Source organism: Nicotiana sylvestris, chromosome 11, assembly GCF_000393655.2.
Source record: "Nicotiana sylvestris chromosome 11, ASM39365v2, whole genome shotgun sequence".
In the NCBI taxonomy this organism is placed as follows: domain Eukaryota; kingdom Viridiplantae; phylum Streptophyta; class Magnoliopsida; order Solanales; family Solanaceae; genus Nicotiana; species Nicotiana sylvestris.
Window position 1 is genome coordinate 95,868,044 of NC_091067.1, and position 26,025 is coordinate 95,894,068.

At 36.7% G+C, this 26,025-nt stretch overlaps 2 protein-coding genes across 5 annotated transcripts; one reads left to right on the top strand and one right to left on the bottom strand.

The window, feature by feature from the left end:
* Positions 1-1,391: 1,391 nt before the first annotated feature.
* LOC104241730 (uncharacterized) lies at positions 1,392-16,572 on the top strand. Of its 4 annotated transcripts, none has more exons than XM_070162282.1 (9): positions 1,392-1,501; positions 2,204-2,549; positions 10,241-10,340; positions 10,559-10,615; positions 12,103-12,220; positions 14,059-14,138; positions 15,529-15,590; positions 15,675-15,771; positions 15,861-16,022. In XM_070162282.1, the coding sequence occupies exons 2-9, from the start codon at positions 2,278-2,280 to the stop codon at positions 15,933-15,935; spliced, it is 861 nt and encodes a 286-aa protein (XP_070018383.1). In that variant the 5' UTR covers positions 1,392-1,501; positions 2,204-2,277; the 3' UTR covers positions 15,936-16,022. The 4 variants fall into 4 exon arrangements, with proteins under 4 accessions (XP_070018383.1, XP_070018381.1, XP_070018380.1 ...); XM_070162280.1 differs by lacking the exon at positions 1,392-1,501 and adding an exon at positions 1,546-1,767 and having other exon boundaries at positions 1,864-2,549; positions 15,991-16,572; XM_070162279.1 differs by lacking the exon at positions 1,392-1,501 and adding an exon at positions 1,546-1,767 and having other exon boundaries at positions 1,864-2,549.
* A 391-nt stretch (positions 16,573-16,963) lies between these two features.
* Positions 16,964-23,806, bottom strand: LOC104241745 (serine/threonine-protein phosphatase PP2A-2 catalytic subunit). The gene is made up of 6 exons (XM_070162422.1): positions 23,348-23,806; positions 21,035-21,149; positions 18,686-18,794; positions 18,527-18,604; positions 17,705-17,896; positions 16,964-17,578 (listed from the first exon to the last, which is right to left on the bottom strand). Exons 1-6 carry the CDS (start codon positions 23,598-23,600, stop codon positions 17,405-17,407), a joined length of 921 nt encoding a protein of 306 aa, XP_070018523.1. The 5' UTR covers positions 23,601-23,806; the 3' UTR covers positions 16,964-17,404.
* Positions 23,807-26,025: the final 2,219 nt, after the last annotated feature.

Consider the following 26,025-nt stretch of genomic DNA (forward strand, 5'->3'; position numbering starts at 1 on the left):
TATATTAAATGCGGTCAAATGTCTTCAATATTTTTCTTAGCTCTTTTTTGAAAAAAAACTATCATAAATATCAAGTGCACATTACACACTTAAACTTGAATTTGGATTTCGCATCGAAAAGCTTCACCTTAGATGTAGGAATGTTATGTACTTACTTTTTGTCAAGATTGAATTCAAAACTTCTTACTGAAAATGAAAATATACTTATGGGTCGTTGACGAGAAACAAGTTATCCCAGAATTAATTATTCCGGAATTGTTATCCCACCCTCTCATAAGGATATATATAATATTATAATCCCCGGATAAGTAATCCCATAATTAGGTATATCACGATTTTATTCCAACCAAACTGGGATAAGCTCATCTCAAATTTAATCCCAAAATTAATTATTCCTTATCTTTCGTACCAAACAAGTTCTGGGGTCATTTGGTACACGAACTAAATGATTCCGGGATTATAATCCCTAAATTAATTTATCCCGCCTCAAAGGTGAGATAAAATAATACCAAGTTTGATGGGATAAGTGTGGGATAAGATGAGATATCTGGGATTAATAGCCTATTTGACCAGGCTGAAAAAATCAGCTTAATTTGAGAAGTTTTTTTTTTTTTTTAATATTTTAAGAGCACTTTTTCTAAAAATACTTTTGGTGAGAAGTATTTTGTATTTGGCTAATTAATTTGATTTGTACTTCTAAGCATCAATTAGCGTTTGACCAAGCTTTTAAAAAATACTTTTAAGTGTATTTTTCTCAAAAGTTCTTCTTAAAAAAGTGTTTATGGAAAGAAGCTATTTTTTTCCGCTTCTCCAAAATTGCTTTGCTTTTATTCAAAAGCATTTTTTGTTCTTCTAAAAGCTTGGTCAAACACTTCAACTTTCGAAAAAGCATTTTCCACGAAAAAAAAATGCTTTTCAACTTGGATAAGCTTGGCGAAACATGCTATAAATAAGTCTAGGATTAAGTTTATATTATGTTTGATTGACGATATAAATTTATATCATCACCAAATATAATATAAACTTAGTCCCAACCTTTATCCCACCTTCTCCGCACACCAAATGAACCCTTGGTATTTACTATCCTACCACAACATACTCTTACATGCATTTCTATGAAACGCAGGTAAGGCGAAAGTGGAGTACTAATCCATTCACTAGGGGCGAAGCTACGTAGTCTAAAGATGGTCAAATGACTATATTTCATCGAAAAATTGTATAGTATATAAATAAAATATATAATATATATTAAACACTCTTTATTATTATTATTTTTTTTTAAATTTAAACACTCTAAATAAAATTCCTGACTTCACCTGCTCATCTGTTACCACCACGGCACCAACAACAACAAGAACCAACAACAAGAAGAAGAAAACACAAAAGAGGGAGTAAAACAAAAATATGAAAAGGGTAGAGTGAACTGTCACAATAATTGCATCAACTGCTTATTGGGATTCGCACTTTGTTGCTGCTAACATTTCAAGATCTGCCACAAAGGGTATCCCCTTCAATTATTTATCTTTGCACGTCCCTCCCCACCCCCCTAACACCCCCCCCCCCCACAATTATCTTCTTCTTCTTCTTCCTCCCCAGTGGATATTGAAACAGTTGAGAGAGAGAACCCATTTGAGCTAAAAGTTGTAAACAGTACCACTAACATCACACACTTGACACCCATCCAACTTATATTTTTACTATTATTTGTGGTTGAAAATATAAACAAGGCTTAGACAAAAAAGATAAAATTCTGCACTCAGAAAAAAGGTATATTCTTCTTCTCCCTTATGTCAATTTTAAATATCTTTTCTCATTGTACATCCACTAAAACATTTGCTATTTTCTTCATTCTGTTTTGGTTAGGGTTTCATTTTTTTATTCACTGAGTCTGCTGCATTCAGTGATGGGTTAACTTTCTCAACTATCAGTTTGCCAAAAGTTGAGATTTTAAAAGGAAGCTTTGGGGACAATCGTGTCGTGGGACGGATTGATTAACCTAATTTCCCCTATTTTGTAGTTCAATTATATTGTCCAATTTTGTGTACCGGAAACACTTTTTGATAAATTAGGGTTTTGTTTATTTGGGGGTTTTGGAGCTATGATCGGATGTTTTATTCTGTTAGAATGTTATTGTACGCAATAGTAGATTCTGAGTGGATTTAGGAGTTAGGTAACAGGTGTATATGTATGGGAATGGCTGCAGAGTCTTCTAATACAGGGTTTCATCACCAAGCTTTATCGTTTCAATCGGGGGCGTTGGGGAGCTCATCGTCTGAGATGATTTTGATGGGCAATTACTACAATAACCTCGGAATGAATTTCAATGTAAATAATAATGGTGGAGGAGGAGGAGGGATGTTGTTTTCTGGGAATCCAAGTGTGATGACAAACAGTGGCCGGAGTAGCAACAATAATTCAGTAATGGGTCAATCTGGAGGTTGTTCGAGTTCTTTTCTTATTGATTCAGTGCCGGGGCTCAAGCATGACACTGGGCTGGCGGTAGAGTGGACCCTTGAGGAACAGTACAAATTGGATGAAGGACTTATCAAGTAGGTAGTTTCTTCCAGGTCTCTGGATGTGTGTGTGTATGCTGAGATGTGCATTTTCTTTTATCCATGTTTGTTACATTTTACTGCAAAAATTTTCATCTCTGTATATATTTGGTAATCCATCGTTCCATTTTTGTTTGACACCATTTTATTGTGCATGGAGTTTACATGTTAATTTGATTTGTATATATAGATATTAGTGATAGTGGTAGAAAATAGTGCAGTAAGGCTGAATAAAGTTAGTTTGTTAGTGGAAATATTACATCAATTTAAATTTTGAATAGTTAAATGTATTTGAACTCTTGAAAGTTGAATGTCGTATATATTATCACTGACGCATGTCAAACATTTCAAATGTCCTGAAATAGAAAGAGTGTTATATAAAATGGGAAGGAGTTTCACTAGTTATTATTTTCTGGAGTTTCATAGGATTTCTTGTCGTTAATTTCACTTGAGGATTAAATGAATTTTCGTATAATACAACAACAACAACAACAACCCAGTAAAATCCCACAAGTGGGGTATGGGGAGGGTAGAGTGTACGCAGACCTTATCCCTACAAATTGTAGTCCAAGCATTTATGGGAAATATATACTTTTTTTTGGAGATAAGATTAGACTTGCATCATATAATTGTGTATTCAAATTCTCTATTAGCCGGCGCATGAAGTAAATATGTAGTTTTTTTTCTAATTGACTGAGGCTGATAGTGCATAGAAAAGGAATCTATAAGATCAGGGTTCAAATTTCAGCAAGACAAAAGAAAAATGCACTAGGTTCTGGTCTGTGTAAGTTTTGGTGGCTTAGTTACACCGATATAAAAAAAGAAATCTATAAATCAACTTATCAAAAGAAAAATAAGGATTCCGAAAACAATGAAGAATAGATAATATACCTCTAATGCTTTGACTAAACAAATCCAAATTAGTAGAACTATGAGTTTCACCATAAAGAGTTTGAAATACTATTCCAGAAAATTCTACACGGTAGAGGAGTCAAAAAATTAATGAAAATTCCTTTAACAGAATCTTGAAGCACATTATACTGAAAAAGTTGCAAAAGTATGTAAATGCATGTGAAAACTATATGAGTAGCTCCACCTTTTATACTGCTCCTAAAACTGATCAATCTTCTAAACATTTAATTTCTTTTAATTTATATCCCTTGCTTTCCACATCCATATAAAATCCATCCCTGTGAATAATACATGTAGAAGCTTGTCCTTGAAAGCTTATTTGGTTTGTGCATGTTAATGTCTACCACCAAATTCTTGTTCCATGCGACATTTCTTTTCCTACTCTTTTTTTGTTTTGTTTTGATGAAGCAAGTAATTATCATTAATAAAAGGCATCAGAAGATGCAAAATACAAGGTAGCAAAAAAGTTAGCTCCAGAATGATGTCTATGCTAGAATCAGGGAGCTAACAATTCAAAAAATTATCAACATTGTTTACAGGGGAATGAAAATGCCAGCTAAACAATCTAACCAAGCATTTGGCCTTAAGAGTGTAAGTTGGAGTTGAGATCCCATCAAAGCACCTGCTATTCCTTTCAGTCCAGGCACACCAAAAAATTACGGCTGGGATCATCCTCCAGATTCTTCTGATGGTTTATCAACTCTCCAAAAATGCCTACTAATAAATGCTTCGTTGATGGTATGAGGCATGACCCAATGTAAACCAAAAATAGAATGGAAGAAGTTCCAGAGATCAGCTGTGTGTGGGCAGTGTAGAAATAGGTGGCTGACATTCTTTGAACTATGGTGGCACAAATAGCATCTGTTTGCTAAGGTTATGCCTTTTTTATTGAGGTTGTCCTGTGTTAGGCATGCTCCATTAAGTGCTAGAGAGGTAGTCTAATCTTCCACACATGCTTCCATGGCCAATCCTCAAGGATGCCATTCTGAGAGCACAAATGATGATAACCATCTTTGATGGTGTACCTCCCTTCTTTAGAGCTTCCCCCCAAGATTTTGTCAGGTTGATGTGGATTAAAGCTGTTAGATATGTACATAATGTAGTCTTGTTCCACATTAGAACAGGAGTAGTGTGTCCTTGTATAGTATAGCTATAAATAATGACCTCTTGTATTGTATTGAACACACAATATCAATATATCATATTTTCTCCCGTGCCTTCTCACATGGTATCAGAGCTATCGTGAGAGATTTATCGCTGTGCATAAATTCCAGCGATTCCGGGAAGTGAAATCAGTCACCGAAACCCTTTTTTCCGGCGACTTTTCAAAGTTGTTTTGCGTCTGCTTTGTCTCGATTAGTGTTGTGCAAAATCCAACACTACCACAAGAGTTGTCATTGTCCGGCGACCAAACCCCAGTGAAAATCTCCGGCGGTAGTGTAGCGGTCGGAAGAAAATTTTCCGGCGAAGTTCTGACGTCGTGTGGGCCACCTTGTGGCCATTTTTTGGCGACGATTCTTCAGGACAGATTGTTTCCCTTGCAATTCCGAGCCTACCCCATCCAAGTTACACCAAATTCCGACCACTTTTATATTTTTCCGGCGTGAATAGTGATTTCAGAAGTGGACTTCCGGCCATTTTTTGGAAAAAAGTTTCTTCAGAACAGTTGGGTCGTCTGGTAATTCCGATCCTAACCACTTTGAATTTTTTCCGGTTGCTAAAGTAATATTCCGAGAGCTATAGTATTTCTGGCGTGAATAGTGTTTTCCGGCGTAGAACAGTGTTCTGTTTTCCTGCTGTAAACAGTGTTTTCTCAGCGATTTCTTCAATTTTCCCAAAGGAGTTACTAATTTTCACTATTTCAAGTTAACCCTACTACTATTAATTGTAGCGACATGGGAACCAATACTTCAAATAGTCGGATGATTTCTTTAGTGGATTATTTTGAGTTTCTTCAGTACAAAGCAGGTAAGCAGACATCTTCTGAGATAGCTTCCGTTGTTCAAACAAGTAATAGCGTGACTTGCGTTCTCAATCTTCATCCTTTGAGTCTTGGGCCATTGATTCAGGTGCATCAGATCATATTTCTGGTAACAAATCTCTTTTCACTACTATTTCGTATTCTCAATCTCTTCCAAGAGTCACAATGGCCAATGAGTCTCAAACCATGACAATTGCAATAGGTCAAGCAAGCCCAATTCCTTCCTTACCTTTTGATTCAGTTCTTTATGTCCCTAATAGTCCTTTTAATCTCATAGCTGTTAGTCGCCTAGCCAAATCACTTAAATGTGCCGTTTTATTTCTTGATGATCATGTTTTTATACAGGAACGCAGTACAGGGGGGATCATTGGTACCGGGCGTGAATCAAATGGACTTTATTACCTTATCCTTGCTAAATCACATGGACTCACATCTTGTCTTCCTTCAACAACTTGTCCTGTTACTAATTCACCAGATTTATTACATAAACGGTTGGGACATCCTAGTTTGTCAAAACTTCAGAAAATGGTACCTAGTTTATCTCACTTGTCAGCTCTAGAGTGTGAGTCTTCTCAGCTCGGTAAGCATACTCGCTCTCATTTTCCTCGATGTATTGATAATCGAGCAGAGTCACCTTTTACTTTAGTCCATTCAGATGTTTGGGGTCCTAGTCGGGTCAGTTCTACCTTAGGATTCTGCTACTTTGTTAGTTTCATTGATGACTATTCTAGGTGCACCTCGATATTTTTGATAAAAATCGATCTAAGTTGTTTTCTATTCTCCTGACCTTTTACGCTGAAATTCAAAATCAATTTGGGGTTTCTATTCGCACATTTTGTAGTGATAATGCCCGAGAGTATTTGTCTTTCCCATTTCAGCAGTTTATGAAATCTCATGGGATTATTCATCAAACATCTTGTCCGTACACATCTCAACAAAATGGGGTAGCTGAAAGAAATAATAGACATCTTATTGAAATTGCTTGTACCCTACTCATACAATCTCATGCTCCATTGCGTTTTTGGGGATGCAGTTCTTACATCTTGCTATCTTGTTAATCGTATGCCATCTTCAGCTATCCAGAACCAAGTTTCATTCTCTGTTATGTTTCCCCACATAATCCAGTTCAACCTTCTGCAGCTCCGCCACTCTTGACTTATCATCACCGTCCACATCCAACATTTGGCCCAGGTGATTCACGTCCTGCATCAGATTCTGCACCTACTACGGACTTGTCTCCTCTTAGTCAACCAATTGCACTCCGCAAAGGTGTACGGTCCACACTTAATCCTAATCCCCACTATGTTGATCTAAGTTATCATCGTTTGTCGTCACCTCATTATGCTTTTATATCTTCTTTGTCCACTGTTTCTATTCTTAAGTCTATAGGTGAGGCATTATCTCATCCTGGATGGCGGCAGGTTATGATTGACGAGATGTCTGCTTTACATGCGAGCGCTTGTTCCTCTTCCTGCAGGTAAGTCTACTGTTGGTTGTCGTTGGGTTTATGCAGTCAAAGTCGGCCAGGTTGATCGGCTTAAGGCTCGTCTTGTTGCAAAAGGATATACTCAGATTTTTGGGCTTGATTATAGTGATACTTTCTCTCCCGTGGATAAAGTAGCATCTGTTCGTCTTTTTTTGTCCATGGTTGTTGTACGTCATTGGCTTCTTTATCAGTTAGGCATTAAGAATGCTTTTCTCCATGGTGATCTTGACGAGGATGTTTATATGGAGCAACCACCTGGTTTTGTTGCTCAGGGGGAGTTTAGTGGTTGTGTATGCAAATTGCGCAGGTCACTATATGGTTTGAAACAGTTCCCTCGAGCCTGGTTTAGTAAGTTCAACACAATTATTCAGGAGTTCGGCATGACTCGTAGTGAGGCTGATCACTCTGTGTTTTATCAGCATTCTGCTCCGAATTTGTGTATTTATCTGGTGGTTTATGTTGATGATATTGTTATTACTGGCAACGATCAGGATGACATTACTAATCTGAAGCAGCATCTCTTTCAGCACTTCCAAACTAAGGATCTGGGCAGACTGAAGTATTTTCTAGGTATTGAGGTCGCTCAGTCTAGCTCAGGTGTTGTTATTTCACAACGGAAGTATGCCTTGGACATTCTTGAGGAGACTGGAATGATGGGTAGACCTATTGACTCTCCTATGGATCCGAATGCTAAGCTTCTGCCTGGACAGGGGAGCCTCTTAGAGACCCTACGAGATATAGGAGGTTGGTTGGAAAATTGAATTACCTCACAGTGACTAGACCTGACATTTCTTTTCTGGTGAGTGTTGTAAGTCAGTTTATGGATTCTCCTTGTGATAGTCACTTGGATGCAGTTGTTCGTATTCTTCGGTATATAAAGTCAGCTCCAGGCAAAGGATTACTATTCGAGGATCGAGGCCACGAGCAGATTGTTGGGTACACAGATGCTGATTGGGCAGGATCACCTTCTGATAGACGATCGACATCTGGATATTGTGTTCTAGTAGGAGGTAATTTGGTCTCGTGGAAGAGCAAGAAACAAAATGTAGTTGCTCGATCTAGCGCCGAAGCGGAATATCGGGCCATGGCTATGGCAACGTGTGAGTTAGTTTGGGTCAAGCAGTTGCTCAAGGAGTTAGAGTTCGGAGAAATCAACAGGATGGAACTAGTGTGTGATAACCATGTTGCTCTTCATATTGCGTCAAAACCGGTGTTTCATGAGAGGACTAAACACATTGAGATCGATTGTCACTTTGTCAGAGAAAAAATACTTTCAGGAGATATTGTTACAAAGTTTGTAAAGTCGAATGATCAACTAGCAGATATTTTCACTAAGTCTCTTACTAGTTCTCGTATTAGTTACATGTGTAACAAGCTCGGTACATATGATGTGTATGCACCGGCTTGAGGGGGAGTGTTAGATATGTACATAATGTAGTCTTGTCCCACATTGGAATAGGAGTAGTATGTCCTTGTATAGTATAGCTATAAATAAGGACCTCTTGTATTGTATTGAACACACAATATCAATATATCATATTTTCTCCCGTGCCTTCTCACAAAAGCTATAGTCTTCCAAGGCTGCAAGGAGTGGGTTGATGTGGATTAAAGCTATAGTCTTCCAAGGCTGCAAGGAGTGTGAGTAGTTCATTGATTTTCCAATCTTGAAGATTTCTCATAAATGTGGGGTTTCAGCTATTGTTTTCTCTATATTGGGCAATAAAAGCATCCTTGTTATATCCAAGCTGATAATAACCCTGGGTAGGATTCCTGTAGGGTTGTGCTGCCAATACTTTAGTCGTTCCAGAATTTAATATGCAGACCATTGCCAACTCTGAGGGATGTGTTCTGGAAAAATTCCTTCTTGTGACTGCGGATGTGTTTTCAAACTCCAACCCCTTCCTACTCTCTTTCACTTCACGTTCAAGACTACTGGTCTGGGTTATTCTTGGTAATAACTTCCTGTCAGTGTCTGAGCTATCAATTAATGCGGTTCTCCTCTTTTTGCATGAACATAGTTAGTGCGATGGAAAATTCGTCAAAGTGGTTATAGAATTATTTTAGAAGCTTTGGGAACAGAGATCTCTTAGCAAATTATTTTATGGTTCAATCACGTGTAAAGTCTTCTCTCTCTCTTGCACACACAGACACTTTACTTTAGTGTAGTATAGAAGTTAAAGAATCTGTATTCCCTGGAAATAAAACATACATGAGAATGAAATTAATTTAAGATCGAACACAATTTATAATGCCCATCAGTTGTTTTATGATCAAGTGCACCCGGAGTACGAGTCTAGGTTTAGGTAATGGATAGTCCCATTTTGTTTGCGATTCATATTTTCTGCATAGTTTCAAATTTTACTTCTTAATGCCATAGATTCAACTGTAAATTTTATATCTCGAGATGATGGAAAGTAGGTTACGTTGTCTTTTTTTTCTTTTTCTTTTTAATTTTTCGGTGGAGGAAGCATCCCTTCTTTCTGAGGTAACTTTTCAAAAGTGAGCCAAGTGGGAACACTTGAATTTGAGGCTTTCCAGGTTTAACCATATAAAGAGAACATCCTTGCAAAGTTGTTTAGCCCTTCCAATCTTCTTGACAACATTATCCCGTTCCTCCTAATTGTCAAAAAACTTTTTCCTTTCCTCCATTATGATTATCTCTTGTTTCACTATGCGCTGTCTGTAACTCTCCTCCGTAGATGAACATTTCTTTCATCCATCTCTCAAGGCAGTTGGGTTTTTTTTTTTTTTTGGGGGGGGGGGGGGGGGGTGAAAACAGTCAAATGATGGGCTGGCGTAGTGAAATGAAAACAATGAGATGATCACTTTCCCTAACCCAGCAAAAAGCAGCAAAAGATTCCCACTTTTTGCGGAAGAGTCAGAAACTGCTACTTATCTTGTCTTGTTCGGGGTTTGATTGTTAACTAATTGGAACCAAATCAAGATCATTTTTTAACAAATTAGTTGGTTGTTTAACTATGTTACATTTGACTTTTAATTAGGACTTCAGTAGCTGTAAGTTGATGATTGGCTGGCACATAGTGTTCACTGCTGGGGTTTGTTCTGCTTACCCAATTGGAAATTTCATATATATCCAAGCTAGTTTGATGAATAACTGAAAACCGTAAATGAAAATTGTAAAATTTATTAAGGAAATGAATTTGAAAATGCTTTTTCACGAGCCTGATACTCCTTGGACTGATCAGAACTTTCTTTGAATTAGAATCTGTTTTGATGTCCGATGCTGTTTCATGTCATCTTTTCTCCCCCATCGATGTGTATGTATGACTGTCAGTGTTTTGATAATAGGTTTGCTAATGAACCCAGTATAATGAAGTATATTAAGATTGCAGCCGCACTCCGCGACAAAACTGTACGTGATGTTGCATTAAGATGTAGGTGGATGACGGTGAGCTACTGGACCTGTATTATTATTATTATTATTTTGAAAAAGTAAACTTTTTAGTGGTATCTTTCCATAGCAATAACAGTATAATTTGGTGAGTTTTTCTAAATATTGTAGTAATTAATATCTGAAGAATGCTTTTCTTTTAATTTCACTAAATAAATTTTAGTTGATGGCTTATGCTTTTTGAACAAGACTTGCTTTGACTGATTGTTTGTCAGAGAAAGCGCAGAAAACAGGAAGACTACAGTTTGGGGAAGAAAGTGAAAGACAGGAAGGTGTGCCAGCAACTACTTTCTCTTTTCATCTTTTCTTCCTTTCCTGGTATTGTATTATGAAGTGACTTTTTTATTTGTTTGGTCTAGTATTTAGAAGTTGACTTTGACTAGCTTATCTAAGGGCAAAAAGAAACACTTAACTATTGAAAGTCAATTGCTTAGGCTTTAAATTCTTTGAATCTTGAATCATTGTTTGGAGGTTTTTGCAATTCTTATCATCAGTTAGGACTTAAGGTGTTACATTAGTCATTTGTCCGTGTCTTGGTGAAGAAATCGCAACATGCTGTTTTATCTTATTAGCTTTCTGTTCGGTTTGACGTGATATGATTAGTATTTGGAGAGTTGAACAATTGATTGTGTTAACACATTTTGTATTTTTTAATTTTAAAGATGTGAGGACCGAGGTAGTGCTAGCAACGTATTCCAGCTTTGCCATCATTTCTATCTATAAAATGCCAAATAGACTTGAGATTTCAGTGTTGGATTCTATGGAAAATCTCATGGATTCTCAAGACCAAGTCTTTTCCTTTCTGCTTGTGACCTTTCTGAAACGTTGACCTTATAACTTAATGTGGCATCTAGAGTGAAATCAGTAGATCTGATGTCTTGCTTAAATGTTTATATATTTTTTTCCTGGACTTGCTTTTTGTCTTTATCAACCAGTTTGTCTTTATCAACCAGGCCGGCTAGCCTGATAGTATTTTGTCTAGTGCTAGCGGTTTTTGTTGTGTTTCACACTGTGTTTTCTTTTTTGGCCTTTCCATTTATTTGTTGTCCTTTAAGATGCGGATACTATTTTTTGTGGTTTCTATTGTTGTTATGGATCTATTGTCTCTGAGCCGAAGGCCTCCTGGAAACAGCCTCTCTATCTCTTCGGGGTAGGGGTAAGGTCTGCGTACACTCTACCCTCCCCAGATCCCACTAGTGAGATTCTACTGGGTTGTTGTTGTTGTTGTTGCTCATACAATCATATCAGTTTTTAAGCTTACAAACATCTTTCTCAATTGGTGAATAAATTTGTTGATAAGAGCAAGATAGGTGCAACTAATACCCTGAAAACAGATGGCTCGTCATAGTATCTATTACATCATCTACCGAATATTAAAAGCAAGACTGGTGTTGGTGTGTGTCAGGCAAGGATTTGTTAGATGGATTTTTCTCTTTGTCCTTATAGCAAGACATTACAATTTCCGTCATATGAAAAAGAGCAATAAATTTTTTTAAATCTGTAGAATATGGAGTTAGTTTTACACCCCCTGCTGGTAAATTTATACTGGTAATACTTCAATTTGTACTGAAAACAGTTCTTTGGAATCGTTTGGAAGTTCTTGTTTTACTGTCCTTTTTAAATATTTCACAATACTTGTCATTAATTGTCTGTACTCGTGTTCATTTATTTATGTCTGTAGGTGTATGTGTTACCACACACTTATGTATGTGTTACATTAACTGAGAAGATAAACATTACGAAGTTCATTTTTCTTCAGGATAAATCAGCAGAAGCATCCATGAAAAATGGTACATCCTCAGCTTCGCCATTGAGCTTCATTCCATATTCACTCTCCTCAAATCATCGTAACCATGGTGAAAATATCCCTTCGGCAGGTTAGTGTCATCTGTTTGGCTGTAGGGATCAACGTGTTCTGCTTTTTCTTTGACAGAAATAAATTGTATTAACATGCAATTTGAACAAACTGCTTTCTGGTTTTACTTGGAGTAAAAGAACTTTCATCCATGATGGCTCAATACTATATGTATTGAAAAAAATATATACCATTTTTGATTTATCTATGGTTCACATGGTACAGAAAAGTACTATCATATAGTGACAGTATACTAACAAGATTTCATTAAGCTTCTTGTGTGTATGCAATTGATGAAATTTGAGAAATAAGTTACTCCCTTCGTTTCAATTTATGTGAGGTAGTTTGACTCGGCACGAAATTTAAGGAAGAAAAAAAAGAAGACTTTTTAAACTTGTGGTCTTAAAAGCTTAAAGGGTAAAAGTTTTGTGGGTCCGTAACATTTTTGTGGCTATAAAAGCTTCTCATTAAGGAGAAAATGGATAACATTAAAATTTTAAGGTTAAATTGTTTCCAATTATAAAATTTGTCATTCATTTTGGAATGAATTAACAAGGAAAGTGTGTCACGTAAATTGAAACGGAGGGAGTAATTTATTATTTTACTTCAAACAGGGAAAGACATAGAAGTGATGGTAAAGTTGCTTTGTCAAAAATTGATTTTGGGCAAACCTTGGAAGAATGCTAATGCTAATGTCTGTTAATTCATAGGAGTTGGGCAAGCGAAAGAAAAGTAACCATCTGTTGATACCTCTGGTATACTTGGAGATAAAACTTCAATGATGACTGTTCTTTTTCTTATTAAAAGTAATGTAATAATATGTGTCTAGTTAGTGACACTTTTGAAAAAGTGTGCTTAGAATCCACTTATTTATTTAGCTGCTAAAGCTAACCATTACTAGCTTTTTTTCTTATACAAGAGTCACTATGCGTTTTATTTTGATATTATTAGTTTCTTGATAAAGGTGAGGAGCAGGTTAAAGATTATCTCGGTTCTGTTCCAATGGATGGAAAAGGAATGTTCAAAATTTGAAATCAGAAGAATTTGGGTGCTTACAACTTGACTTTATCTGCAAGAAAGTTTTCCCTGTGGTGGGATCCACGTGGTGTGTGTTGTCCTACAACATTTTGGAAAAAAAAACATAGATTGAAATAAAAACAGAAGGTGTATTTGAAAAATAATAATGAGGTGAAAAAGTTAAATTTATAATTTTATATAGATATTTCTGGAGAGGAGATGCGTGCAAGTGATACCCTGTAAAACCTCGCGGGCTATTATGAAATCTTAGTTTGGTTTTCAGCAAAATTTAAAAACAAACAAAAGCTTGTTTCACATTCAAACTACTTTGTATTTGGACCAAAAACCTAAATGTAGGCCCCGTAACTTACTCTAACTGTCCCACCACCTATGTGTGGGTTCCTTTTACATTTAACTCAAGTGTTGCAAAGCAGGAATTGTATATCAGAATTAATAGAAGCAGGAAGTGAAAATGTAATCTTGGTAGTTTCTTTGAATGCACTGAACCCTACTTTTTATCAGTCAAAAAGATTTATTGACACTTACATAGATGTATTGGCTAATCTAGAGCTATTCGACAAATTTATTTGTGTCAAAGCTAAAAAGTTGATTAGTACAATGTTGTAAGGTACGGTGTTCAGTAAATATTATTTGACATGTAAAAGATGTCACTAAGTGTTATGTGGTAAAAATTTTGCTGAGAATTGATTGCCTTCAAATCTTCTTTTTTCTTGCCACTTTATGGTTTCCTTTTTCTTCTGTGTGATTCTTTGTTCATATTGTGTGTCTCATTTTTTCAATTGGCTCCTATTCACAAACTTACTTGGTTTTTGTTGCTTACAGCATTACTTGGAACAAGACATCTACTGGAAGAAAACAATCAGGCTCTCAATCAAATTTCGGCCAACCTTTCAACAGTCAAGGTATTAATCTCAACCTCTTGTAGTAGGAGTCTTGATAATTGAAAGGGAAAAGGAAATGTAAGATGCTAAATGTTGGAGTACTACATATATTTCTACTTGGGTCCTTGCATTAAAAGATAACGTATTCATTCCCCTGCCTCTATTTATTTTATTTCATTTTATTTTACAACGGTGGTGTTCAGGCCCAGCTTGCTCCCTGCCTCTATTTATTCTCATATATAAGTCATAAGTTGGAGCATTAATCACCCAGAACCCAGTATTTACGAAGCGTTTCAACAGCTTCTAAAAAAGTTGTGGGATTTAAACTTGTCCTTCAAGACAGTCTTAACTTTGCGACTCTTACTGAACTTAATTAAAAAAAAAACTGTGACTCTTAATAAAGTAATTGTGAAAGTGCTTAATTGTTAGCCTTCTCTTGGGATTTTCGCTGAAGCTGGTCACTGTGAAGTGGTAGAAGTCTGAATTGGTGAAATCAGGAGAGGTCCAAGTAGCCATTAAAGATTTGGAAAAAAGGTTTTTCCTAAATTTTCTAATAAGAATTTGGTTTCCTTGAGGATATTCGCCATAATTTGCGGGACTTTTACTATTCCAGTGGAAATATAATGTCTTGTAATCCGTCCTTTTTATGTAGTCCACAAGAGATGTAATAAGACCCCGACTCTGTCTTTGCAAGTTCATATGTAAATTCTTGGTCTTTTGCAATAATAGAAGTCCAGAATGCATAAGAGATGGAAACCACCTACCTTTCTGTTTGTTTTAGCCTATACTGTTGTGTTAAGTTTAGCAATTCTGCAAATTGTGTGGGATGTAACAACTTACTATGTGCCTTTCAAATGAAAGGATTATCGAGGAATGCATTCTAACAAAAAACAGTTGGGAATTTCAAGATTAGCTCATGATAAGGGATTAATTATTTGTATGGTACTTTGTCTACCAAGAGAATACAGATATTTGCTACTTTACCTATGTGTAATTTGTATTGTATAATAGAACTGACTGGTGATGCTTCTTCAGTCTATCTACCCCTGGCCCCCTAATCTGATCTCTATTTCGTGTCTTTTCTTTTTGATTCTTTCATCTCTTTATCGTAACAGGAAAAACAATAAATGAGAATTAGCTTATTGCCCTCCTCCTGCCTGCACCTCAGCCGGTGAAAGGGGAAAAAGAACAGTGAAATATCAAAGCAAAAGTACTGTGTACCTATTTCCCTGAAAAGAGGGAAAAAGATTGCATCAAATTCATTCTGCATGTCATACTGCGTTTTTTTCTTCATTTTTATGTCTTATTTCTGGTTGCAACTTTTGGGTACGGAGAGGGGTTTGTCAATACTTTACCGTATTCAGTTATGCATATCAGCTGATATCTGACATCAAAATGTGTGAATGGGCAGTTGCAGGACAACATTGATCTCTTCATCCGAACGAGAAATAATATAAAGGCAGTTTTAAACGAGTAATGTTGTCATTCTTTATATTTGACAGGCTGAATTTAGATGTCATTACAATTCACGTAGTGATAGTGTTGTTTATGCTGCAGCATGAGAAATATGCCAGGGATTATGAGCCAAATGCCACCCCTCCCAGTTTTGTTGAATGAGGAACTTGCTAGTAGTGTTTTGCCTAGTATGACTCAGGTAAAATCAGGCTTTTTGCATGCTATTTTAGATTTAGTTTGCTAATCTTATTAAATCTCTCACCTAATACGAATTTCACCATGTAACAGGAATTGCCCCCTTCTAACTATAATGAAATGCGACTACCTCAGCAATTAACAAAAATTGATCTCTGTTTTTGCTGAAACTGTGTTTCTTCCAAACATGTCGTAATGCTTATAGTTTGTTCTGTTTTTCTAGCCGATGATGTTTGGCTCCACAAGTGGAATCCAGCTGAAACAAGAGCCAGGCTGCTGATGCAGAACGCTTGGTGTTAAATTTGGATTACTAGCTTGTGTAGTACACCAAATTTTTTGCTGTAAATGCATAAAAAGCTGGCCGGTCTTTGCAGCTTGGGTATACGACTGGGTTCCACGGGAAGAACATTTATCAGAACCCGTTTTTGGAAGCTGAACATCTGAACACGAGCACCAGGAAATAGCAGCCTCATGTTATCGCATATCAGGGGGGAAACTGTTATCTTGATACTTCACTTACAAGCTTTTTTCTTCTTCTTGTTTCAGCCTTCTGTGTGTAAATTTAGGGGATAAATCGATCTTCAAAATCAGTTCCGTGGTGCTTAATTAACTATTAGCTTTATAATGCCTTTGCGATTCTCATGTTGTGTTGAGTTTGTTCCACTTTAGGTGTGTATTTCATAGGGCAAATAATACTTGATTTCCTATTGAATACCCTGTCTTGATTTGGTATGAGTATTAAGAAGAGAAACGAGGTGTAAGAAGAAAAAAAATTGAAGCTATTTCTTTGCTGTTCTCATGTCAATTGTGTTATTGACTTAGTTCCATTTTCTTAGGTAAATCTCCACCCATTACATATTGAGGATATTCTGTGTCGTATTTCGAATTACATTGGTGATTCATTCGCGACATCCCTCGGAGTGAAAATCTCCACCTTGAAACTCGAAAGCTATAGGAAGAAAAGGAAACAAGAAAACAGCATCTTCCTCTCGGCAAGAGATGTAAAACAATTACCTTAAATTCCTTCAAATTCGATCATGGAAAGAAGAATAAAGGACCCATCAGATGACATTGCATAAATGTATTTGAGAACTTCATAAAGGTCTTTAAGCATTTCCTTAACCGTCAGGAATTTTTTTAATTTATCGCACTTGAAACTAATATTAACCTCGGATATTGCAAATATTAGACCTTCGTCTGGAAAGTAATCATTAGAATAAATTTAAAACATGATCCTAATAGAGACAAAGTGAAAAGTATCTTTGCGTCTAAAACGACTACAGAAGACTAAAGGTACGAACAAATGCCTACTACCACCAATTCATCTCTTCTGGAAACTAGAATGTCCTTTCTAAAATCAAGAGATCCAGATGCAATTTGGAATGACAGACATTACGAGTTGGTAATTTAACTTTGGGAGAGACCCCCCTGCTTTTTACGGTAAATTTCAAAATTACAGAGCATGTGGTCCTTTCGGGAAAATATACATGAAAAGCCAATTAAGGCGTTTTGTCAACTCTGATGAGCATCTGGCATAGGTAGTCAAGCTCCAAACAAAAGAATGATGCCGAGAACACTCAACCAGCAAAACTCCTCTTGTTAAACATACCTGCAGGCGATCAGTGCAAGTATTGGGATCACAAAAAGTAATCTGGAGTCTTCCGTGTGGTGTCAGGCTCTATCTGCCGAGGAGCTGGGTCAAACTGAAGGAAATTCTGCTCCATATTTTCGCCTATTTCTAGGATGGCAGCCATATTACCACACCGGTAACAATAGTTTGGAGCACTAAATACTGTCACAACATTCTTATCCTGCCAAAGTTACACCACCAAATAGCATGTTAAAAAATAAAAAACACAAACTGCTTTCTAAAATCAAGTTCCACAGAACTAACAAAAGGGGGATGGCAGGTGGTGCGTCAGTTTCGGTCCACAAACCTGACACCAATTAAAACCCTCCATGACTAGCTGATGAGCTCTAGAAATCAGTGTCAGACCATTGGTGTGATTGAATTGAGATGCTATATCCTGTCCAAAGGTGTAACCAGCCCCTCGAGGTGATATTCCCCAACCACACCGATCATCTGGATCAGACCACAAGAGATCGCACATTGGACCTTCATGTGGAACCTAATAACCACCAAATAAGAGGCATAAGCAATGAGGGCAGCAACATTAACGTGCATAGAATTGATATCATGAGACATAAGAGAAAACGGAAACCACTGATGCAAATATGCACGGTTCAGCAAAAAGTTAACAGAGCAGCTATAAGAAAACTGAGATATCAGACTTCATCAGAATGAGAAACAGGGAGATATCAGATGATAAAAGGTACTAATTGCCGTCTCTAAGTCTCTAAGCAGAATAGATATACCAATGCATAGCATAGCAGCAAAAGGTTATTAATGCTGCTGTATATATACATAGAGGTAGCCGTAGATCAAACTGTCATAACTGCTATCTCCAGATCCGACTTTGTAGTCCTACTGGATATTTCTGCAGAACTACTGTTAACAGAGTCATGGGAAGAAAGTCGTTGCACCAAAGAGGTAAACTTTTTGGAAGGTAAAACAGGAAATTAAACTTCGTTGCTGTAGGATCTATCTCTTCGAGGACAGCCACTAAAATTTGGAGGGAAAAAACTGCAGGAGTCAGATTGATCAAGCAGGAGGGGAGCCACTAGTGACAAAATACTAAAGAGACTATGTTACATATCATCGAAATACAAATGCTTAAATCTCACAACCATTTATGTACCTCTTGTATGCGGTCCAGCGCTCGGATATTATCCAGTGTATCCAGAGAAGGCGAGAGTCCTCCATGCAAACAGAATATCTACAATAAATTGATAAAATGCACGTAATATCAGCCAGCAGTTCTGTTCACATGAAAAGTCAGTACAGTAAGAGCTCAAACCTGACTCTCAATAAGTGCTGTCAGTGGTAGATAATCAAAAAGATCGGTGAAATACTTCCAAATGTTCGCATTGCCATATTTCCTCAAGCATTCATCATAAAATCCATACCTGGAAGGAAAAGAGGTATATCAAATTACTCCATCCATGACTTGATCAGTCATATGGTCCTTCATAAACCAAAGCTGAGGGGCGTGGACTATCAATTGCATAAATAGCTCATCCCCAAAAAGGAGAATTCTTGTTGATAGGTAATTGAACTTTATCTAGTAGGAGTAGTTAAGGAGCAAAACATTGAGGTGCAGCTAGCAGCCTAGTACAGTCCAAAATACCACGCACAAGTGGGGAAGTATTCAATCACACAGTATTACCAAGGCCAGTGCAAGAAGGAAGACTTCTTAAAGATGTAGCAACTTAACAACCAAGCTTCCAAATGACATCATCTTCATACTCCATACATATCCTTCTTTAGTATAGTATATGATTGAAGTTTGTCCAGGCATGACAAAGGTTTTGAAGCTTGTTTTCAGGCTATATAAGGGTCAGTAATTTCAGAGAGCAAGTTTCACGGAGATCATGTACCAAGACTTTGCTTCACTTGAATGAAAATTTTCTCCAATATATATATATATATATATATATATATATATATATATATATATATATATCTTTCCAGATAGTTCTTTCCCACTTATGGGATTTTACTGGGTTGTTGTACAACTCTTTCCAGATAAAGCCCAGTTTCCTGATTTAAATTACATCCCAAACAGTGTAAAGATTTTTTACATTATAGTGTAGTTTAACGCTTAAGCAATGGTAGAGGTTACTTACCAATTTTTACACATTAACTCACATTTACTACAGACAATTACCCGTAATTGGCTTTTAAGCAACTTGATAATGTCTTCATACTGTTAGTGTATAAATGTTAAAGCCATTCCTTAGACATAGACAAATGCACTGGAGCTAACAATACTTCTTTTGCAACCATCACATCTTCTTGATGCCACTAATGAAACAACTTACTTCATAGAAGAAAAACAACTTCGTGGCTAATATCTCATTGGGGGTTTGATTAAATATAACAAATGCATTGTTTTCTAAAATAGAATAACATCAAATTATATTTGGCCTCATTACTCCAAAAGAAGAACAAACTGTGGGACATCCTTATTTGAATTGTCCTGAAGTTCCTCATCATTCATAAATTTTGGGAACCATTCCCACCCAACCCCCTGAAAAAAAAGGGGAAAAAAATGAATAAACTCCTTTTTCTCCGTAGCCTCAGGAACAACGTTCATCCTCCCTCCTGTACTAATACAATTTCTGGATATAAAAATCATGTTAACAAACTATTAATAGTAGAATATATTCCCATAAACATGCAGATTTTCTTATTCTTCCATTTTAAACTCCAACTGTCCAGAGAAAATAGAGATCTTCCACCTTTTCCTGTAGAAATTTTTAACCCCACCTCATTTTTTGGGCATTTCTCATGTGGGAAGACAACAAAGTGAGTCCAAACAAGCACAATGTCGTTCCTTAACCTGATAAAGTAAATGATAATACACACACACACACACACAAGTGCATCATGCTACATAGTCTATCCTGAATCCTACCTTAATATAATGACAAAAATAGAAGAAGGTAGAGAACCAGTGATTAATTTATTTCAAGATCATTTTCTAAAACTGGAATGACGAGAAGAGCAAAGGGATATGGGCTGATTGCGTATCAATAACTCATTAAAGAGAAAAGAACTGTTTTTGAAGCAAAACTAGAATGGAAATAATTTCTTTGCCAAGTGGCAGTTTAAGACTCTCTGGTCAGTTCATGAAACATGTTCCATGGACTTCATGGCAGAGTAGATTAAGAAGGTTTTAAACATTCTTCTAACCGTGTTTGCATCGACTCTGGGCATGTACAAAAACAAAAATCAGAGCATACAGCAGCCGAGCTACATTTAAAAACTAAACACAAAGGAGACTACAACAACAAACAACTATGCCTCGATTCCAAGTAAGTTGGGGTTGGCTATTTGAATCCTCACTGACCTCCAATTAAGTTAAAAGCCCATATTGTGCAATAAAAATAATAGGAAGAAAAATAGGAAGTACTAGACCTCCATATTTTTCTACTGCCATATAATCTCATATAGCTAAATACAAAGAGGCGAGAAAAATATCATAACAGACGCACTAAAAAGTCCACAGGCCCATCTATAAACCAAATGATCGAACTATGAAAAGGATAGCTCTTTGAATCTAACCTCTGCGAAAGATAAACCATCTCTAAGCACCCCAAATTAAACTAACAATATTACTCAAAGAAATATTAAAAAGACTTACACTTGAGTGATTTGCCGGCTTTCATGATTTCCCCTAAGAATTGTGATTCTGTCTCTATAACGGACTTTGAGAGCAACCAAAAGTGTGACAGTCTCCACCGAATAGTATCCACGGTCTGCATTGATTAAACAATTATACAACGATAAACAACTATAAAATACTTGACCAACACAAGAACTGATAAAGTGCAAGTTATTAAAAAAATTAAAGACAACCTTGGGCAGGCAAAAGTTTTCATAAAAGTTTGGGATGAGTCGGTGTCAGTTGACAGCGTGACAACACTTCTTGTGTTGTATTCCACTAGGCTAAAATGAATCTTTTTTTTACATATTTTACATAAAGAGTACAAAGCGGTGACGAGAGCTGTATTGCACGGACTCTTCAGTTTAGCCTACGCACCCGTGTCGACACGACACTTGTACTGATAAGGGAATGGGTTCGTACCGGGTGTGGTCAATCGAGATCGGGTACTTTGACCGCAATCCCCGGACAAATTTGAGGAAAAATGAAAAATTGAATTTTAGCTGCTGCCTGCTATGCGTAGTGCCTACTGCCTACAACTTGAGAAATTCTCAAAATGAAAGATTGAATTATTTGCTGCACTCCATAACCTATTAGTTTTTCACAGAATATCTCGCATACTTTAGGATATCTTTATAGATTTATTTTTAGAATTTTGAATTATTTTTAGCCGAATTCCCGCATCCGCACCTAGATCCGTACCCCCGAATCTTAAAATTCATATTATGAAGGATTCGACCTCTAGATCCGCACCTAGATCGGATAACCGCACCCGAGTCCGAGCAACATAGGATGAGAGACACTTCTACTTACAAAAATGTTTTGTAAAAGAAAAGCCAGAACAGAACACTTTATCACAGGTAATAAATCTTAGCACATTTTTTTACCGAATTTATGAGACAGGAAATAAAATCAAACACGCCAGCACTCACTTTCCTGAAAGCCCTATCTTCTCACACTTAAATTAGCTTAACTAAAGGACAATCTACGTGGACAACAAGCGAAAGTAAATCCAACAACCCAACACTCACCCCATCCAGCCCTGTCCTCTCGCACTTGAGCAAGCTTAACAAAAGGACAATACACAGACGACAAGCAACAATATTGTCAGATAAAGTAAATAATAACTAAAAACTAAGTTTAGTCACTCATCGTTTTGGTTGGCTAAACTACTGTTCCCCAATTAGCACCCTGCATGTGTTGACAGGATATTTAACCAAGCAACTTTTGACAAGTACAAATATCTTGGCCAACGAAGTTTGCCAAATGAACTTCTGTACCACCTGTGGCCATCAAGGGCATTATCTTACTTTTGACCAATCCCAACCAAAAGTACATTTCAACTTTGCATCGAAACAATAATTCATCACTTCGAAGCTAAACAATGAACAGTTCAAACTAAAGCCTGTCATAACAAAGATGTTTTCAGTGTTAATTGCCAAAATAAAAAACGGACCACCATAATAACTCCACCACATTAATGAACGGACAATCATGTGTCGTCCACTTCCTGAAATAACAAATGAACAGCCCCCACGTGGCTTCCTTTGAGGCAACCTTACTCTTTGCAAAACCACTCACATGACTATTAGAGCTGGCAACAAACCATAGGTGTTCAGCATAAAAGGTATCGTTCACAATCTCATATACAATGTTACAAGACTAACCACCATTCACATTAATGGAATTCTCATTAGTACTTGTTACCAATACCATACATCCCATCTCTGTCCATCCCAAATGATAACACAACAACAACTACACCTCTGTCCCAAACTATCAATTATATGAATCCTCAAAATCTATTCCGCCCTATTTGGACTCGTTTCATCCCAATACGTGTTTCATACTTTAATTTCAATTATGAGCTCTATCACTTAAGGTTCTCTAATTTTCTAGAGACATACAAACATGAACATTTCAATAGGAAATCTAAGGCACGATTAGCAACTGCAATTTAAACAAAAATTATACCACAAAAAATTACTTGTACAATCCAATTCATGTCTAGAGAATCCAAAGCCCGAATAAATGCAACAAACCACAAAATCCCCCAATGCAGAAACAAATATCCAAAGAGTTTAAGTTCTATGCACTGACGCAATATTTTTTTTTTTTACATAATCGAGTCAATTAAAAGGCAATTGTAGGTAACTCTATTTAATAGCATTGATAGGTAATATTCAATAAATTGTAAGTAACCAATTATAACATGTTAAATAACACATATAAGGTAAGAAAATTCATTACACTGTCAAAGCATATAACTAAAATCTATATCGAAAAACATACCAACATAATCGCCCATGAAGAGATAATTAGTATCAGGAGCGTTGCCGCCAATCCGAAAGAGCTCAATGAGATCGTAAAACTGTCCATGAATATCGCCGCAAACAGTTACCGGACATTTCACCGGCTGAACATTCCATTCCTCTACAAGTATAGCCCTCGCTTGATCACACAGCGTTTTCACCTCCGCTTCTGATAGCGGCTTGCACTCCATCAATTGTGCGATTTGCCGATCTAGATCTCCATGCGACGGCATTTTTTGCTCTAGAATTTTCTAGAGATTTATAAAGAGCTTTCGTCTCCGATCTGAAACTCTCACGCCGACCGATCAGAGAATCGAACCGATCGAAGATTGAATATCCAGCTGATATCAATCAAATGAAAAATACGTAGCGAAAATTAAAATTAAGCAGGAAAAAAACTAAAATACAAAGAGATTGAATATCGATAAAAGTGGAAAACATCCAAGGGGGAGTGTTATAAATATATTATATTATGGATGTTCATTTAGTACTCCGTTGTAAATAAGCTTCCTGAAGAAGCTTATCCATATGGGACTCCACCGTAAATATGTTTATCTATTTAGTACTATATTGGAAATAAGCTTCCTGAAGAAGCTTATCACTTCGGTACCCGGTTATGGATAAACATTACCCCCAGTAGAAGTTTATCCATACCGGGTATAATAAGCTTATCTTTTCAGTACCCGGTTATGGATAAACATTACCCCCGGTAGAAGATTATCCATACCGGATATAATAAGCTTATCCATTCAGTACTCCGTTATGGATAAATATTGCTCTCAGTAGAAGATTATCCATATCTGGTACAGCAGCAGCTTACACAGCAGCTTGTAGCAGCTTACACAGCAGCTTGTAGTTGCAGCTTGTAGTAGCAGCTTACACAGCAGCTTGTAGTAGCAGCTTACAGAGCAGCTTCCTTTCTTCTATAAATAGAAGAGATTTCAGTTCATTATGTACATCAGTTTGAATTCGAATAATATATCAGTTTCTCTCTATACTTGTCTTTACTTTATAGTCTTTATTTCATAACACGTTATCAGCACGAAGCTCTACCATCTCGAGCAAATATTTTGAAAGTATCTAAGGTAAGAACTTTCTTTTCCTAAATAATGTCAAATCTTTCTAAACTTGAATTTGTAGCCCTGGATATATCGGGCAAAAGCTACATGTCTTGGGTGCTTGATGCTGAAATTCATCTTGATGCGATGGGTCTGGCAGACACCATCAAGGATAAAAATCAGGCATCAAACCAAGACCGTGCCAAAGCAATGATATTCCTACGCCATCACCTTGATGAGGGCCTGAAAATGGAATATCTCACTATTAAAGATCCAGTCATACTGTGGAATAATTTGAAAGATAGATATGACCACCTGAAGATGGTCGTTCTTCCACAGGCACGTTATGATTGGACTCATCTAAGGCTACAAGATTTTAAATCTATCAGTGAGTATAATTCTGCTATGTTCAGAATTATTTCCCAATTAAAATTATGTGGTGATAATATTACTGATCATGATATGTTGGAGAAAACTTTCACCACTTTTCATGCCTCGAATATGCTCCTGCAGCAGCAATATCGAGAGATGGGATTTAAAAAGTATTCTGAACTTATCTCACATCTTCTTATAGCAGAGCAACATAATGGGCTATTAATGAAAAATCATGAAAGTCGACCTATTGGTTCTTGTCCATTCCCTGAAGTGAATGAGACGAACTTCCACCAAGCTAAACGTGGAAGAGGTCGTGGCCCCAGTCGTGGTCATGGCCGTGGTCGGGGAAGAAACCCCAATCATGGTAATAATAATGCACCAAAGAAGCCTCCTCACCACCAGCAGTGGAAAAGGAAGGAACAAAAGCATGAAGCGGTGCAAGCGCCAAATGCAGAAAATGCATGCTATAGATGTGGAGGAAAAGGGCACTGGTCACGTACTTGTCGTACGCCAAAGCACCTGGTTGAGCTTTATCAAGCCTCCCTGAAGAAGACAGAGAAAAATGCTGAAGCAAATTTTATTTCTGAAGATAATTTAGACTTCATGCATTTGGATGTAGCTGATTACTTTGCACTCCCAGAAGGAGAAATAAGTCATGTAATCGGTAGTGAATCTGTAGAAATGTAAATATTTTAATTTTTGTTGTTTGTAATAAATAGTATGGTTATGTAATTATTGTACATAAATAAAAGTTATGTTTTGATAATGATATTTACTATAATATATTTTATTTATGTTATTTTGAAGAATATGGATAACCCTCAAATTATGTTTGGATCAAAGACAAATCATGAAGATATGTGTGTTATTGATAGTGGAACAACACATGCCATATTCAACGATCAGAAATACTTTTCTTATTTGCATAAGGAAAAAGCAAATGTTTCAACAATTTCTGGTAATATAAGTTTGATTGAAGGCTCCGGAAGAGCCATAATATTTCTGTCTAAGGGAACAAAACTTATTATAGACAATGCATTGTTCTCCTCCAAGTCCCGAAGAAACTTGTTGAGTTTTATAGATATCCGCCGAAATGGGTATCATGTAGAGACAATAGATGAAATGAACAGGGAATATCTTTGTATTACAAAGAATATTTCTGGCCAGAAATGCATTGTAGAAAAGTTACCAACTTTATCTTCTGGCTTATACTATTCAAAAATTA